Raw genomic sequence first — 17,582 nt, 5'->3', positions numbered from 1 at the left:
TGTTTTGTGATTTAAAAATATTTACTGCTGAATATTTGCATCAAAACCATTCCTGACAAATTAACAATTCATGTAAATCTGGAATATATGAGCTTATAATCATACTCGATATTGGGTTCGTCATGACAAGTTGCTGGTGTAAACAATCATGGCGGACACAGGAGCTATTTTCCTGGCAAAAAACTTACTTGAAGAAAAAGGTGAGGCCAGTATGATGGAAATAATATGATATAATGTACAAAATGAAAAGCAACTAAACTTGTCTGCTTTGTAATAATTTTAGACAAGGACAACTTCTAAGTATCTAGAAATGGGATTAAATCTTGTAATGTACATGTAGAATTTCCAGACGGGAGTAGTTTACTAGCACTACTGGTAGGTAATAGTACACGCCTGTAAGTTGAGGCTGTAACCGTAGGTAGATTCTAATCAGTACAGTTGCTTTGCGGTGACACCTCCGTCATTATACCCGGTAAGTGATTGTGCCATTTTAAGAACTTACTCTACTATTTACCGACAGATATAATGGCTTTGAACTGAGCCAAAGGATACTTTGTTTTTAATTCACTCTAACCGGGTAGTGGTCTTTATTATGTCCGTCTGCTTTACGTTTGTATTAATATTAATGGGTCCTGCATTAAGTATTACTCTTATGTCTTTGTACAGTAATTTGTTGACCCAAGTCATTTTCTTTGATAAAGCTACTATATACTAGTATACTGTATATAATTTCTTGTACTCTCCAGTACAAATACAACATATAATTTGTCTCTTTTAACTCTTTGTAAGTGTTGTTAAGAAGACCTCCATCAGGATCAAGACCAGGCAAAGCATGCACTTCTGCATATGCCAGAGAGCTTTCTTCCACAACAAAATCCTCAAAACTCTTCCAGACAAACCATTCTCTTCCACCAAGACCAGCCACTAAAGATGGCAAACAAACAAGTGATATTAAGAATATGCACACTGGGATGAAGAAAAGGATACAAAGTGCTCATCCAAAACTGGAAAGTTCCCAAGGTCATTCTGCATATTATGATACAGGACAAGATAGTATAGATGATAGATTGAAACCTAATGTGTACAGCCTATCAGAGCACAAGAAAGTATTTGGGAGTAATTCAGATCTAATAACTGAGGCAAAAGGAGAAAGATGTCCATATAAACTAGAGACATCACCAAGAGAATTCCTGCCAGGTGTTCTCCACAAGCCATGTTCAAGGTAGCCTATTGTGAAATGTTTTAGTTTTACTGTGAGCCACACAAATGTATCTTATTACAAATACCATTCCAATATTAAGAAAAACTGGAGCAGTGTATTAAATGTATTTCTTTATTTTAGTAGTCTGTAAGTAAATTTCCTTCAAATAACTTGGCATTCAATACATAAGAAATTATCGGTTAACAGCACAAAATATGATAGACTACTATAAAACATGCTTAAGCGAATTATTACATAAGAATACTCAGTAGGTGGTATTTTTATGCTTTTTCCACCAAAATGCTACAAGTAAAGGAAAGGTCAGTATAAATTTCTGTTACAGTGAATAATTACGCCAACGTTGATGGTATTTTTTAGGCAACTTCCATCTAGTTTAAAGCCATTGGCACCATGGCTCACACCAGAGATCCCACCTCGTCTTATAGGTATGAGTCCAAGGGATGGTTTGATTTTCTTACCAGGATTTCCTAATGACTATGAGGACCTCCCTACAGTTCCACCTGTACAGAATCCAGAAGATGATTTGCCATATAAAAGTAAAGTTAAAGAACCAGAACCGTGGGTAAGATTATTTAGCTGTAACCTTTTCAAAATGTTCCTTTATATTTAAAATGCAAAATAGCATATTATAATATATTATTTTGGATTTTTGATGACAAAATGATTATCTATTGACTTAATAGCTCAATGAACTATATACACATATACTGTATATGTAGCTCACTGATTGGCTTTAAAAGTAGAGATGTCATAGATTAAAAACATAATGTGTATTATGTAGTGTATTATGAATTTGCATATATAAACACTGGGGATGATAGTAGATAAATAGACAACTCTTTAAAATTACTTTAATCATTTGATGTTTTAGGCACCAAAGAGGTACAGATATTATAGGGTAAGAAGCAACATTTTTTTTCACTAATAATTTTTCTCTTAAATTGACAGAAAGTGTCTGGAGAATTCTGAAAAAGAAAAACTGGTGTTACTTGAAATGTAAATGGGTCTAAAACTTGTCATCTGACAACCAGTTTAATATAAAAGGAATTTTTAATTGAAAAATTTTGGAGTCTGATGGTTGTCACACAGAAAAACTTCAGACATCTAAATCCTGTTAAATAGACTTTTGATTATGTCTGCAGAGTTTTAAGTTAAATTTAATCTAAAAAGAAGAAACTTTATTTTTTAATTAATTAATTTTATGGTTATCATATTTTATTTGTTTAATTAATTATTTTATTGTTATTTTTTAACACTGCCTTTTGTTTTTCAGAACCCCACCCCGGTGCTTGAGGACTGGATGTGCAAACATGCTGGACAAAGACAAGTCAAAGTGTTTGCAAAGGATGGAACACTGTTACATGAGTGAGTTTTATCCCAGATTTAACTGATGAAATAAATTAAATGTAAAAATGAGAACTTATGGCAATTGTACAGTTGATATCTAGGAGGGCATAAAACATAACCTAGCTAATACACTAAAACCATAATCTTGTGCTAAGCAGCTTATGAAACCTGTATTATATTTTTATTGTGTTAGAATAAACTTTTTCAGGACACTAATGTTAGCTATTTTTATCAGGCGTTTTGAAGGGAAAAGGACAGCTGATGTGGTTAGAAAAGAAATACAGGAATTGGAGGACCTTATGAGGGGTATTTAAATTTGATTTTATTACAAGTATAAATCCATTTATTGAAAAACAATTCAAGATAGAGGACATTCTCCCCCTCCTTTCACGTCTGCTTGATCATATGGTACTTAGCAGAAATGTCCGTTGCATTCTATCATGCATAGACTGCTGTATATTTTGGTAGGCGATCAGGTGCAGATGGCCTTCATCTGGATATTTTCATCTCTTCTTTTATGAATGAATTTAGCTCCAGTAATTTTGATGCTGACATTTTGTGTGTGTGTGTGTGTGTGTGTGTGTGTGTGTGTGTGAGAGAGAGAGTGCGTGTATATATATATATATATAATTTCTGTCAAAATCCCACTTCCATTTGTAGGCATTGGGACAGAGGGAGGTACCAGTATTGTAGTGCAATATCAGGCTGAGATCACCAAGTTAAAAGAAATGGTGGATGATACATTAGCAAGGGTTATTCACAGGTATTTTTCTGTTAAGATCTGATATTGTACTTAGCAGTGGAAGTAGAAATAGTTGTTGTCATAGTGGTAGTGGTGGTACTGTAGCAGTAATAGTAATAGTAGTAGTTGTAGCAGCCACAGTGGTGGTAAATGGTGTACTTTTTCTTGTTGATTTAACTGTGGTATGTTTGTTGAAGAACAAACAACATAGAAAAGTTAACAAGAAATGGACATTTATTCATATGTAGTATGTTGACAATAAACCTGATCAAATGTTCCAATTGTTTTAAGTGAAATCTTTAAATTTTGTACTACAATTCAAATTGACTTTAAGATATAAATTGTAATACTGTCATGTTTATGGAATTGATAACTTTCTTTGTTTTTAATACCATATTAATTTGAGAGTGGTTTATTCCAATTTCAGAGATACAGAAACAGAACCTGAACCAACAGACTATGTGAGTAGAGATGGACATCTTTATTCTTAGCACTTGCCTGTAATGAACATTTCAAAGATAAGGAATATATAAGTTGAGGAAGAGAATTATAGAAAAAATATATACAAGTTCTAGTGTTGCTGGTGACTCGGCTAGTTATTACCTTTCATTATTTTTTGTGACTGAAGGTACCTATTCATCATATTATAATTATCAAAATGGAAGACAAAAACAATTATAAGTATTCAGCAATTTGAAATCAATCTACATTCCCACTTCATAGCAAACCAACACCTGAAAGCTTTGCAGATGGGACAGTATAACACCTGAAATTATGCACATTGAGAATGCGTGTCTTTATGTCTATCATCAAGGCAACCATTCATCAATCACATCCCATAAATAATTAATTTCAAGTTTTGATGAGAAATATTTCTAAAGAACATATCTAACTTCAGTAACTTTTTTTTTTCAGTGTGGTTTAAGAAAGTTTTACAAACACCATGATGCTGTAATGGATCAAATCAAAAAACAACATGAGCTGTGTGTGCAAGAGCTGGCAGAACTAGAGTCGGACATGGAGATGGAAGATGACAAAAGATATTTTTCAAAATCTGTCATGAGTTAAAAGTGAATACAGACACATAGTGATGACTTTTATGTAAAATATTTAGTTCTTGACAGTTCTTCAAAATATATTGCACCTCTATGTGCAAAAATAACACTTTATATTAAAATATAAAGAAGAACAATTTCTTTTAAAACATTAAATTATGATATTTATATAAATTGTAAAGCAATATTTTTCTCTTTCAACAAACAATTAAGGAGGACTTTCATTTAATATCATTTGACTGTTACCATTTACTGTCTCACTGGCACTGACACTCCATTATATCATTCCTTCATTTTCATTTTAATTTAAAAAAACAGATTGGTTAAACTGTTCATAATATATGCACCTTGATTGTCTTGTAACATATATAATACAGCTGACAGGTAAAAGAAAAACAAGACTAATAAAATAATCATATTCATTAACTTGTTTCATTAATCACAAACATCACCTACTTTAATTTATTAAATCATGTATTAATATATGCCCAAAAGGGGATAGTGTCACATATTTCAAGTGACAAGAGGCACACTATCAACACTATGTCAAAATAAATATTTCAATCATGTGAAGATTTAAAAAGACATTGTTGACAAACAGAAATATATTTCTGAAAATTGTTTCTGTCTTATTTGCTGCTTACATAGTATATGAAACCAGTAACTGTAGTAATTAGGATACTATTTGACGGGTACCTTTCCTTGAAGAATTGGTATCAGTTTATCCGTGTCAATGTTTCCTCCAGATATAACACATACAATGTTCCCAGTGCCTGCTTTCCCAGCCAGTGCTGCCGCCACGGGGGCCGCACCAGCACCTTCTGCCACTACACGATTTCTCTCCACCAATAACTTCACTGCATCTGCCACCTCCTGTAAGCTGACTACCAAAGAATCTATGAGAAGTTCCTTTACCATTGGCCACATCTCATCAAGTACGGACTTCCCTCCCATGCCATCCACAAAACTTGCCTTGTAATCACAGGAAGTAGGTTTTTGTATCTTGAATGACTCAGCCAGCGGTGCAGCAGTTTCTACTTCACAAGCATACATTCTGGCACTAGGTTTGAGAGCATGAAAAGCTGAGGCAATGCCACAGCTTAGTCCACCACCACCAAATGGCATTATTACAGCATCAACTTCTGGAAGGTCTTCTAAAATCTCAAGTCCAATAGTACCATTACCTATATCAGAAAATTAAATTGACAAAGAAATACAGAGCATATATTATTTTTTCATCGGGCTGGTTTCTTAGACAAGAGACTATAAAGATGTATTTGCATTTGGACTGATGGGAAAAGGAGATATATTAAATCAAGAGCACCAAGAAAGTAGGTTTCGGGGATAACTGAAAACAAAATATAACAGTTGATGTTAGTTTCCATTTATCTCTGATCGTAACACAAGGTGCAGACAACCAGTTTCCAATTATCATATCAAGCAATTTGTAGTCTTAACAAACCTGCCATGACAGTCTTTTCACAAACTGGATGAATGAAGGTCCCGGCAACTCCATCGTAGTGATGCTCCTGAATGACTGTCCACCATGTATTAAAAGGCACCTTGCAATACTTTCCACCTAGTCTCTCAATGGCATCTAATTTGGTCTGTGGTGCATGGTCTGGAACAATAGTATTACATGGTATCTTCATCTGCTTGGCTCCCCATGATAAACCCTGGGCAAAGTTCCCAGCACTGGCAGTGTAAACACCATTAGATAGTTCTTCATGTGGAATACAGTTGATAGCGTTGTAAGCTCCTCTCAATTTGAATGAACCAATAGGTTGTAGGTTTTCAAGTTTCAAGTAAATCTATAGTGGATAGAAGAAATTGAAAATGCTATCATCATCAGTTATTGGCTGGATATACTGGTACATGTTACAAAATGTACATACTGTACCTACATACTGTACTATGTAACCTATAAAAATATACGATGTCAAAACAGGTTCACCAGATACAGAGTACCCTGTATGTGTATTCTATTGTTAACTGCCACAAAGTCAAATGAATCTCCTGTACACTGACCAATTGAGTAACGGGGGTAGAGTACATGTACATGTTGCAGTTACATATATTGTATACCCCAGTAGCTGTTCTGGGTATGTCTTCCGTATAAATTTCCTCTAAATATATTGGAGGTAAATTACACATTTACATTGGCGCATAGAATAATCTCTTATAAAAAATTGCACATTTGTTTCAGTGAACAACAGTACAACCCGTACTAACATATGTTTAAACTACTACTTACCTTGATACCTTCTGAAGCAGAGTAATTCAACGGGACAAGCGGCGTTCTTAAAGCTGTCCCCTTTAATGTGGTTTGTGCCCTTTGGATATCTTTCAATGGAACTGCAAGCGACATGTTTTATTGCCTCTCTATTTAATCTAATAGTTCTTTCCCCTTAGTGATGTTGTTGGCGCTGTTGTCTGTGCTGTGCATGTTACACCCCTCCAACTATTGACACTTGTGACCCATTTTAAATGACCTAGTTTCAATGTCCAATCAAAAAGTTCCATACATACCCTCTAGCAAGCGCGTGTTGACATGTATCAGTGTTTCTGCAACGTATCTGATAATTGCAGCATGTGATTTCTCTAAAGCTTGATGTACTGTTGTAAACGACAACTTATGTTACAATAGATTATTTTGCTAATTTGTGTACTTATGAAGTTCGTTTTTACTGAGACAGAGAATCGTTGTGAGTACATGTAGTGATTAGTACCTGTAGTGGTACATGTGACGTTAGTACCACATGTATTGGTACCCTCTACCAGGGCCTCAGATTTACGTGCACTTTTCTCTAATAGTGGAGAAAACTTTCATGAATAAACGAAAGATATATCTGTGAAATATCTGGTGAAAAATCAGTCTGTGGTCCAGATAGTATGATAATACTTCCATTTACCCCCATATTATATTTATATTTTAGCAATTGGATTTTATATGGAAATGTTATCAGGAGAAACTGTATCTCTCCCTTCCCCTTACCTCATTGGAGGCAGCATCTCTCTTTTGCTCCTTGTGTTATGTATGAGGTTTCTGGTGAAGAGGATACCTGGATTAATCCACCTACATCCAGATGGTAAATCTGTGACAATATCACATCTAGATTGACTTTCTTTGGAAGGAAAAAGGACGTAACTTTGGGAATAAATCAACTTTCTCTGTTGACTAAGGATAAAAATGTTATAGATGCAAATTACATCCACATAAAAAGAATTGATTTAAATGAAAAGTACTTTTTAATGCCAAAGTATGCAATCATACAAAGGGAGTTTGGCTTTTTCTTGCAGTCTCTACATAAATGATGAATAATTAAAATTTATGTTTTGAAGTTTTGAAAATTATGCTTGTGTGCATTGTTTGTCTCACATCTGTTTATGCTACTTACAAAAGAACATTTGATCAGGCATAAGTTGTTTAAATTGCATGCTGGTAAGAGTACCAATTTTTATCACAACGGCAGGCTGTTCTTACACCAAAAACTTGTGGTAAATAAATTTATTATTAACAGTTGCATATTCCTACCTCTTTTAAAAGTACAGTAATGACTTGGTTGACTGTCTACATCATATTATAATAATTTCTTTCTTTTCCATGAGGAACTTTCATTTTAGTTCACCCCACGACATTTGAAAGGCCCTGCTACATCTCATCAGGGAATTATATCCGATATAATTCCCTGATCTCATTGAGTACCAGAGTACTATGAAGTAGTATGAAGTGAATTTTTATTGAATGACAAATGATAACCTTTGACAAAATTATTAAATCTCAATTCAGGTACATATTTAAAGATAAAGCTTTCTTAAATCGGGCAAGTAAGTTCCGTCCTTAATGTGACATTTCATGTGCTTTGTGCAAGATATATTAGTAGCAAATACTTCTAGCCAATAATGATACAGAAAAGGTTTCTTACTACAAGGAGTTATAACTCGTTGCTTACTAGTACTGTGCATTTCATGCAACACTATTTCATACCTTGAACTAATGTTTTATGTCAGACCACACATTTAAAAGACATGGTATGAATCATTTTACACATTGTAAAAATAATTCCCGTAAAGCTTTTTTTTTTTTTTTTTTTTTGCAAAATTGGTGATTAGCTACCTCCGCCAGGGAGGTTATGTTTTCACCCGTTCGTTTGTCTCTCTGTCTGTCTGTCATTAACATAACTCAAAAAGTTATCGACCGTTTTTGATGAAATTTTCAGGAACTGTCAGAAGTGGGCCAAGGAAGAAATAAGTTTTTGGTGGTGATCCGGATCAATAATCAATCAATAATCAAAAATATCAAAAATTTAGGGGTGAAATGGCATTGGATGGAGACTTTGCTGCCTTGGTGGAGGTCTGCGCTCTCTGAGTGCTTTTCTAGTTTTCAATGAGAAATAACAGGAAGTGCTTTGCAAAAGCTTAGCAGCAATGGAACTTTTACAGCCTTTCTTCAGAGTGGCTCCTCTCATGTTGTTTACCTGCCTTTGGTCAAGAACTTTCTAACACAAAAATTATGTTCAAGCTTTATTGTACTAAAGGTTTTCCCACAGCATTGACACCAACAAAGCTTTATTTCCAAAATGCAGTCATTTTTATTTGTTTTTCAGATTTATTTTTGTTAATAAAAGCCTTTTTAAAAATTAGTGTTTCTTTCAGCATAGTATTGGCATTTGTACAATTTGATTCTAGCCTTACTTTCTTTTAAGAAAGAAAAATCTTTTAAAAAAGATATCTATTAATTAATTTATTCTATTGGGCTTTGAGTCATTACAAAAAAAAAAAAAAAAAAAAAAAAAAAACTATTGATAAGGTCTACAAGCACATCTAATTTCAAAAGGTGTGATTATAGTCTTCTGTTACTGGCAGGTTTTTATGAGCTGTCACCTTTTTAATCCCTACCCTCACCCCGTTGGGAACTGTAACATCCTAGTATTGGCTTTGTATTTATTGATCATCAGTAGGTCATGACCCATGAGCAATAAAAAAAGTGAACATGGCAGCCATTCAGCTTCAGCCCCAGGCTTAAGAGCCATTCAATTGTCTCTCAGAGGGTAAAGAAAGAAGACGGGCAGAATGGCTATGGAGATTGGAATGTAATGTATTCAGTGGGTGTGGCATTGTAAACCATGTACAGAAGAAGGCCCTGCTGTTAATATACCATGGAAACAATCTTGATTACATCATTGACAGTTTTGATCAGGCTTTGTTAGAGAAGACGGCCTTCCATGTGCTGACCCATATGCATAAAAAACAGTTTCAGAGACAACAACCACTTGGCCTGAAGAGACTCACCGCCTCTGGTATTGCCAGATTCAAGGACATGAAAGTCAGTGAGCGACGAGACTCAGTAAAAAATTCACCGACTTTGTGAAAATTGTCTGATGAACAACCACTCCACCTTCAATTGTAGAAAGCCCTCCGTGTGCAGCATACCTGGGTGTGGCATGAAACACCAAATTTCTACATACATGTATCTCCAAGGAAGAAAACTCCATACCCAAGAAATCTACTATCAACAATTGCAGCTCAAGTACTGAGTTTGATGCACCATATCTTCCAGTTGTAGAAGTGAGAGTAAATGCCCAGTATTATTCATACACACTTTTAGATAGTGCATCTACCTCTAGTTTTTGTACAAATACAGTTGTATATAAGTGAAGACATTTGGATTGCAGACCAGAGAAGCGTCTTACAGCCTAAGCACGCTCAGCAAAGAGGATGAAGAAAAAAATACGAAATGTGTCCATTTAGAATTAGACAGCTAAGGATTGGCAGACACATGGAGAATGATGTTTATGAAGTAGAAAACATCCCAGCAAACTTGCCAACAAAAGAAGTTGATCATTTCCCAGACCTCAAGGGAATACCCCTCGCCAAGGGAAATGTCAAGGTTGAAATCCTTATAGGACAAGATAATTCTGAGGCTCTAATTCCACTGGAAGTAAGAAGAGGAAACAGTGGAAAACCATTTGCCACCAGGACCATACTTGGGTGGTCCTTGAATGGCCCAGCCAATATTCGACAGTAAATAAGAAAGTGACGTCACACTTCATTACAATACATACAGAGATAGGCATCCTACAGACAGATATAACAAGTGAGAAAACCAGAACCAAATTTTCAGGCAAACATAAGTCAGAATGGTGCCATGAAAGTCAATACTTTGAAGTAGATGAAGAAGATCTTGACGTCAAGGGAAAAGAGTACACAAGAAGTGTCCCATGGCTGCACTGTACCAAGACACCCTTGTAAGAAAACCAAGATTGAATGGAATCCAGTGCAGCGCATAGTTGACTATTACTCAAGCTGGTATAGGCTTCGTCACTTTTCCTGTCAAAAGAGGAAGATCTGAATTAAATGCTATGGGTATATCTTCACATGCCTTACAACCCGAGCCATACACATAGAGATACTTGTCTTGACACAGATTCCTTCATCAATGGTCTTAGAAGGTTTATAGCAAGATGAGGAAAGCCAAGGACAATTTCCTCAGAAAATGGAGCTGGATCAGGAGAAAATTATTGGAAGTCTTCTGAAAAAAGGGATTATTTGGAAATTTAACCCACCATTGTCGAGTTTCATGGGTGACAAATTCAGAAGATAAAAAAGACGCTAACCTGTCTCATGCGAGAGCAGCCGCTGAGTGACAAAACCTTGTACACTTTGATGTGTGAAGATGAAGCCATATTCAACAATTGACCCATCACTCCAGTGAGTGAAGATTCAAATGACCATTCAATTGCTCATGTTAAACGATGGACCTCTCCTTCCTCCATGTGTGACAGAACAGAAAGACGCAGAAGATGCTGGCGCCAAGTGCAATGCATGGCAGGTCCACCTTTTGGTGGCAATGGACCAAACAGTATTTGCCAGAATTACAATGTCATATGAAGTGGCACGCAGCATCACCAAATGTCTGAAGGAGATTTAGTATTACTGGTGGAAGAGAACATGCCCCGAAATCTCTGACCTTTGGGCAGAATCATGCAATTGAACCCAGGAGATGACAAACTAGTGCGTTCCGTAAAATTCAAGACAAGATCAATGCTCTTAACAAAGCCAGTTACAAAAATCGTAGTATTAGAAAGGGAGTTTTATTAGTTTTAATTTATGACAAATTTAAGGGCAGGAGTGTAACATTTTTGATAATGTTATAGTAGTTTAATTTGGTTTGGCAACAAACAGAGGCTATCAAGTCCAAGCATCACATGTCCAGCAGCTGAGCTGCAGTGCTTGATCCACTAAGTGCAAATGGTCATCAAAAGCTAATCAATCATCAAAGATACACATTTTTAAGAGTAGAAGCAATTCCACCCGTAGAGTAAAAACAACATCTAAGTTTATATTTATGAAAATCATATAGGCAACGACACCAGGAAACCAAGGACAACTCGAGATCAAGTGCACAAGGGCAAAAGGGGCCAAAGTTATTCACAGTAATTTGGTGTTTAGATACTCCGGTATTCTGGTACTATCTATAAAGGAATAACATTCCATCATCTAGTTATGTCGTCACCTCATCAAACGCACATGGGGTTTTTTATCTTTATTTCACTGTGGACCTAATGTTCTTATTAAAGCTTATTAAAATTTGTTATTGGTTGTGATTTTTTCAGTCCTAGTGTAGTTAGTAACTGATAAATTTTTCTAAAGGGGCAATGCGTGTTGTTGTTTAAATCTGGAATAAAAATAGCTGTACTTAATTTTACTTAAAATGGTTTACAGTTGTGATTATTTCCAGTCACATGAAAGAGGTGCAACAAGCTTTTTTATCAAGAGTGTATATCAATAGCTGTCACTCAATATGTCTGACTTCAGAAGCCTCTCCCTATGCTTCATATGTTTGTTATGTCACCAAAATACATGCAAAAAGCATAACATTTGTAATAATAATTTGATCTTGCTGATTTTCTTGGAACAATCTCTTTTTCTATCACACAAAGCCATCCAGTAAAATTACAGTAAAACAAACAATGTGGTTTGGCAATTATATGGTGCACAACTCACTAACACATCAGACAGCATCAGAGATGGTAATGACAAAAGACATACACAAGTGATCAGAATGCATACAGACAGATCCAATGGAGAGGGGAATTTAAAAAATGATAGCTCATAAAAAGTTGCCTGTGTAAGGAGGTTATCACACATTTTTAGAAACTAGAAATAAAGGCCTAATCAAAAATAACTTTATGCATTTATCTCCTTTTGGGTAATGAAAAATGTCTGTCTCCAAGCATTTATATTGTCTGAGTGTTTATAGTCAGCTTAGCATCTGCAGGACTTGTCTTGCTCGCATATAGCCCTCTTTAGCTGCTGTAAAACAAAGTGGAAATATATTTAATTAAAGTATAGTACTGCATTTCAAAAGTAATACTTGAACAACAACTGTATTAGAATTAACACTTTAAAAATATTTATAATGAAAAAAAAACAAAAAAAAAAAAACAACAACATAATTTAAGTAATGAGAAAGGTATTAGCATACTCAGCACATTTCTCATGTTCCACATATTTAATGACAATGTTTCATTTGTTTTTCAGTATTATTCTGTTTTTATTGTACAGTAAACCAATATAGTTTGAGAATAACACTATTGGTAGTCCTTATATAATTATACAATCTAAAAAGATTTCAAACTATACCTGTGTCATTATCTGTTTCTTCAAATTTCTCAATCACTACTTCTGCTTGTTTTATTGTATTCTCCCTTGCCTTCCCCTTAGAATTCTCCATGTATTCCAAAAGTATTTTAAACTCCTCATCTGGTACCTAAAAATGAACATGAAAGAGGTTTAAAAATGTAAACCTACATAATGGAAGTCATGGGTTGGGTTGTAAAAACTGAAAATCTTGAAAACACATCAGTAGCTTGCAGTTTCTCAAATGCATTTCGACCATATGAAAAAATGATCAAAATGAAGACCGAAAAACCAGGTCTAATCCTGAAAACTTTCACTCATGGGATTCTTGCCACATGATCACAGAACTTGGCCTATTTTGTATGTACTTTTTAAAGCAAGGATAAGTTAGGTGGCATACATGGTGAAAACCCTTAGAAGTGAAAGAACATTTGTTCATTTTATATAATAATCAAAATAATTACAGTAATTAGTAGTTACTAAAAAAACAAATGTAATATACATTTAAAGTACCTTCTGTGTATCATACATGTGTTGCAGAATCCACACCTGACGCACTTTCTGAAAACTCCACTGTTTTCTATTTTCATGCCACTTTTTCAGATATTCCAAAGCTAAGTCCCTAGCACTTGTCTTTTCACTGTCTCCTACAACCTTGTCTGTCTCAGAAGAAACCTTCTTCTTTTCTTTCTTTTTCTTCTTTTTTTCTGTTATTGTTTCTGTACATAATTGTTGTGATTCATTTGCCGTCCTTTTTTTGGTCATGTTCAAATTTTCATTGTTCTCTTCACTGATTTTATTCTTAGCTGAAGCTTCATCATTTGAGTTATCATCAGCTTCCACTTGTTTTCGCTCATCTTTGTGTCTCTTTCTAATTGTTACTTCATCTGATAAATATTTGTCATTATTAACCAAGTTGTTAATTTTTTCATTCTTTTTCTTGGCATCTCCTGATTTGGGAATCTTTTCTTTCTTTTCTTTTTTTGATTTTTTACTTTCAACATTTTGATTTGATGAATCATCCATTTTCCTTTTCTTTTCCTTTCCCATGGATTCACACTGCAAAGTAAAAAATATTATGATAACATATCACAAGATGCATTTTATTAAGACAGACTCGATGGCACAAATATAAGACATTATAGGTAGCTACAGTAGGGGCTAATCATTTAAGGCTGGTGTTCAAAAGGGAATTAATCCAGATGATAATGGATCAGGGATTAAAACAAAGAGCCACTGGTTCACAGGTACAGGTTAATTTGTTACCTACAACGATAGGCTAAGTTTCCACCCGCACACAGACAGTGAAGGAGACTAATTCAATTTTGGAGGTAATAAATAGAACAATTGTATGCTGGAACATACTCAAGGTACACTGCGTTAGAATATGGAAATGCCATGACTGACACAATTTTTAGGTGACAAACACATGTAAATAAGATACATGTAAATAAAAATTTAAAAGAAAGCAACAAAACTGTGTACAGAAATAAACAGCCACCCACACAGAAAAAGACTCAAAGAACTAAATCTGCTCTTAATGCATTATAGAAAGGCAAGTAGGGGCATGATTCAGGATCAAGATATTGAACAATACGAAGTTGACAAGTACTATGAGATAATTAACGATAGAAAAAAATTCCTGCATAAACAGACATCTGAAAGTGATAGTATGTTGGGGATTATTTCCCACCTGGAAACAAACTCTCAAGCAATCACACTGGACGAGCAACTTCAAGTGTACTGGTGCTGGAGTAGGTACATGTAGTGTACATCGTAGGTAAAAAGTTTGAGTCATTATTTGATCTAACTTGCACATTCAGAACTCAGTTCACAGTGGCTATTAGACCTGCATTTTTACTTTTAATGTGTAATTTTACAGCAGCACAACTGCCAGATAAGCAGATTAATTTTACTTTAATCACAGCTTTGTCAATAGGAAAACTGGTTGGCTTTACAGTAGTGTACAACTGGGGGAGGAGACGGGTAAGTTAAAGGTTTTAATGAGAGGCCGTGCAGCACAGTTGACGCAATAGCTGGCTGTCATTTTACAATTACAGATATGCGTATCTATACATTTCATACGTTAACACCTTAGTCCTATAGTACATATCACAATCAGACCCTATGAACAGCTGTGCCAACGTACTAGTACACAATGTAGATTTTCGTGCTACAGGTACGTGACTTACTACTACGTACTAATACTGTTCACACACACAAAAACTTTAAAAATACTAATAAAGTATTCTTTTTGTAAAAGAGTACCAAAAAATCGACTAATCTCTAGGGTAATTCATTTTATGTCTTTTAAAATGATTAGATCAGATCATGTAGTGCTGTTTCTAAATTTTCAAAACCTTATCTGTTATCCACTGGTTGTATACGTTTGCGGGAGTAAAAGCTCTTACTTTAAACTAATCCCATTTGAACTAACGCCAATAAAAAGGTGATTTGTTTTACCTTGATTTGCTAAGTAGGGTGTTTTCAGCGGTTATCAGAATACGGAATTTTGAATTAAATCTAGTCTGCTACTGTGCTTGAGTGCACGTGTAGACAGATGACAACTAAAGTGCTATAGATGGGGGTGAAATCAATACGCGCCGCATTCGCAGTCGTAACAGTAAAAAATTTTTTTGTTTGTTTGTTTGTTTAATTTTTTTTCTGAGTAGACCACTTACGAGGGGAATAATAGTGACAACATGCATAACATTAAAGCCATTAAAGCAGATGTCAAACATGAGGAAGCATTAGCAATACTCCTCAGTTAATTTTTCCAAGCATTTGATACATGTAGGCCTAGGGATCTTAAAGAACCCCGAGAACTAAGAACAAGTTGCCGAACACTGCCAAAACGATAGGCAATGTGTAAGTACAAACCGACGGGTGGTCATAATGGTAATGGCTGTTTCGTTTACAAATAGAACAACACATTTTAGTACATCATTTTATCTTTTGGTGTAGGCTAATAAACAGTAGGTCCAGTGCGTTATTGTAATTTGTGATAACTCAACAAAAGGTATATAAAAAACAGTAAAAAGAAAAATACATTTGTCTGGGTCGTTGTATTTATGATTTTCATGGCAGACGTGAGTTTATGGCAGAATTCAGCTTGGTTTATTCTTGTGGATCTGAAGGGAGCGTCCCTCTTGTTGATTTGTTGATTTTGTTGATTTGAGAGAGAGAGAGAGAGAGAGAGAGAGAGAGAGAGAGAGAGAGAGGCGGAAAACACTTTACAGAATAGTGTATATCTAAAATAACACACAGGAAGTCAACCATTAAATTTTATAAGATTTCGGTGTCATACAAAACTACATATAATCATATAATTAGAACTGTACGCCAATCTTATCTTCATTATTTGCCATTTTTTTTCTGCTAACAAACAAATTCTCAAGTAGGCGTCGTCTTCAAACTTTGCATTACCCAACATGATAAAAGAGAAAAACACTCTCTTAAATAAAACAGGTTACAGTTTTTGTCATTTATGTAGCTATTATCTGCAATCCTTAAACGTCTCATCAATGGGTCCGTGCATTATTAATATTTTGATGGGAAAACCCTGTTGTTTTAAAAGGCTTAGAGTTAAGAAAGAAGAAAACTAAGACTGAAGTCATAAAAACATGAGAATAATGAAAGAAAAAGAAGTTAAGTTCAAGTTACCATCGGTGTAACAAAAATTTGCATCAGAATCATTCTTACAAACAAAAGTGGCAACGTCTTAAATTTGCCCATATTGACAAATGTTGAGTTATTGAAATATATGCGAAGGCTCAAAACACATTATATTAAAATAACCTTTTAATAAACTTCAATTTCTATATGTGCAAAACGGGAGCTAAACCGGTTTTCTTTATCATCTTTCACATCGAAAAAAATATTAAAGTAAGTAAATAAAAAACAAATAGTAAAAATGGAAATGTCCCCGTTTATTCAACTGGACAAACTTAGCGTGTGCAAATGCAGTATTTAACTTTCAAGTAAGCACCATTTGGTCAACGAAAGAAGACATCGTGTCACATCAGTTTTAAGCTCAGGGGTAAAGACAGGTATCGAGCTGTAGAGCAGTAATGAGCTTCGCCTGGAATGCGGTAGTTGGGACGACGTTGCTGAACCGGCAAGTTATCATTGCGTTTTGTGAGAGAGGAACAGCTATCGCAATCAATGTGATTCCAGTTCATAGGCTCTATAGCATTATACAGCTGAATGAATGCCAACCGAGTCCAAATGCTGGCATTACCACGCCTTAAACACCAGGAAACCAAAAACAAGTAACCAAAAGCGCTTAATTTTAGATCATTCTAGGTTTAACTTTAAACTTTTGAATTAAAACTGCTTTCAGAAGTAGCCAATCGAAATTAAAATCTTGTACCGCAGCTGGGTATTTCTACACGATTAACTCAAACGTTCACCATATGGGGTTTTATTGTTGGTGGGCCTGTTACACAAATATAACTTAACAGCCCACCCATAGGAGCATAGACTAGTTACCGGGGCAACTATTATTAAAAGCTACGGGGTAGGGAGTTATGAAATGTCCTTTGCACCTTGTTTTATGCTGTAAGCTCACTGT

General features: G+C 35.0%; 3 protein-coding genes across 4 annotated transcripts; 1 reads left to right on the top strand and 2 right to left on the bottom strand.

Annotated features, from left to right (window-relative positions):
- The first annotated feature begins 3 nt into the window (after positions 1 to 3).
- On the top strand, positions 4 to 4,987 carry LOC106172376 (uncharacterized). The gene is made up of 9 exons (XM_013553047.2): positions 4 to 200; positions 790 to 1,222; positions 1,580 to 1,784; positions 2,094 to 2,120; positions 2,496 to 2,587; positions 2,805 to 2,875; positions 3,230 to 3,332; positions 3,739 to 3,772; positions 4,227 to 4,987. The coding sequence occupies exons 1-9, from the start codon at positions 149 to 151 to the stop codon at positions 4,377 to 4,379; spliced, it is 1,170 nt and encodes a 389-aa protein (XP_013408501.2). The 5' UTR covers positions 4 to 148; the 3' UTR covers positions 4,380 to 4,987.
- Positions 3,778 to 6,910, bottom strand: LOC106160934 (uncharacterized). The gene is made up of 3 exons (XM_013537738.2): positions 6,621 to 6,910; positions 5,829 to 6,177; positions 3,778 to 5,550 (listed from the first exon to the last, which is right to left on the bottom strand). The coding sequence occupies exons 1-3, from the start codon at positions 6,732 to 6,734 to the stop codon at positions 5,048 to 5,050; spliced, it is 966 nt and encodes a 321-aa protein (XP_013393192.2). The 5' UTR covers positions 6,735 to 6,910; the 3' UTR covers positions 3,778 to 5,047.
- A 4,780-nt stretch (positions 6,911 to 11,690) lies between these two features.
- LOC106172412 (uncharacterized) lies at positions 11,691 to 15,601 on the bottom strand. 2 transcript variants are annotated; one of them, XM_024077868.2, is made up of 4 exons: positions 15,473 to 15,601; positions 13,523 to 14,068; positions 13,013 to 13,139; positions 11,691 to 12,682 (listed from the first exon to the last, which is right to left on the bottom strand). In XM_024077868.2, the coding sequence occupies exons 2-4, from the start codon at positions 14,057 to 14,059 to the stop codon at positions 12,630 to 12,632; spliced, it is 717 nt and encodes a 238-aa protein (XP_023933636.2). In that variant the 5' UTR covers positions 14,060 to 14,068; positions 15,473 to 15,601; the 3' UTR covers positions 11,691 to 12,629. The 2 variants fall into 2 exon arrangements, with proteins under 2 accessions (XP_023933636.2, XP_086862247.1); XM_087006121.1 differs by having other exon boundaries at positions 11,691 to 12,679.
- Between the last annotated feature and the right edge of the window lie 1,981 nt (positions 15,602 to 17,582).

The sequence above is a fragment of the Lingula anatina genome, chromosome 2 (assembly GCF_051362555.1).
Source record: "Lingula anatina isolate TDL-2025a chromosome 2, LinAna3.0, whole genome shotgun sequence".
Classification (NCBI taxonomy): Eukaryota; Metazoa; Brachiopoda; class Lingulata; order Lingulida; family Lingulidae; genus Lingula; species Lingula anatina.
This window is presented reverse-complemented; position numbering and strand designations above follow the sequence as displayed.

Coding starts and splice junctions, on each gene's coding strand:
- LOC106160934 (XM_013537738.2), bottom strand. CDS start 6,734: ATGTCGCTTGCAGTTCCATTGAAAGATATCCAAAGGGCACAAACCACA. Junction 6,178..6,620: donor CTGCTTCAGAAGGTATCAAG/GTAAGTAGTAGT, acceptor TATCCACTATAG/ATTTACTTGAAACTTGAAAA. Junction 5,551..5,828: donor TGAAAAGACTGTCATGGCAG/GTTTGTTAAGAC, acceptor TTTCTGATATAG/GTAATGGTACTATTGGACTT.
- LOC106172412 (XM_024077868.2), bottom strand. CDS start 14,059: ATGGGAAAGGAAAAGAAAAGGAAAATGGATGATTCATCAAATCAAAAT. Junction 13,140..13,522: donor ACATGTATGATACACAGAAG/GTACTTTAAATG, acceptor GTTCATTTTTAG/GTACCAGATGAGGAGTTTAA. Junction 12,683..13,012: donor AGAAACAGATAATGACACAG/GTATAGTTTGAA, acceptor TTTGTTTTACAG/CAGCTAAAGAGGGCTATATG.
- LOC106172376 (XM_013553047.2), top strand. CDS start 149: ATGGCGGACACAGGAGCTATTTTCCTGGCAAAAAACTTACTTGAAGAA. Junction 201..789: donor AAACTTACTTGAAGAAAAAG/GTGAGGCCAGTA, acceptor ACTCTTTGTAAG/TGTTGTTAAGAAGACCTCCA. Junction 3,333..3,738: donor TTAGCAAGGGTTATTCACAG/GTATTTTTCTGT, acceptor TTCCAATTTCAG/AGATACAGAAACAGAACCTG.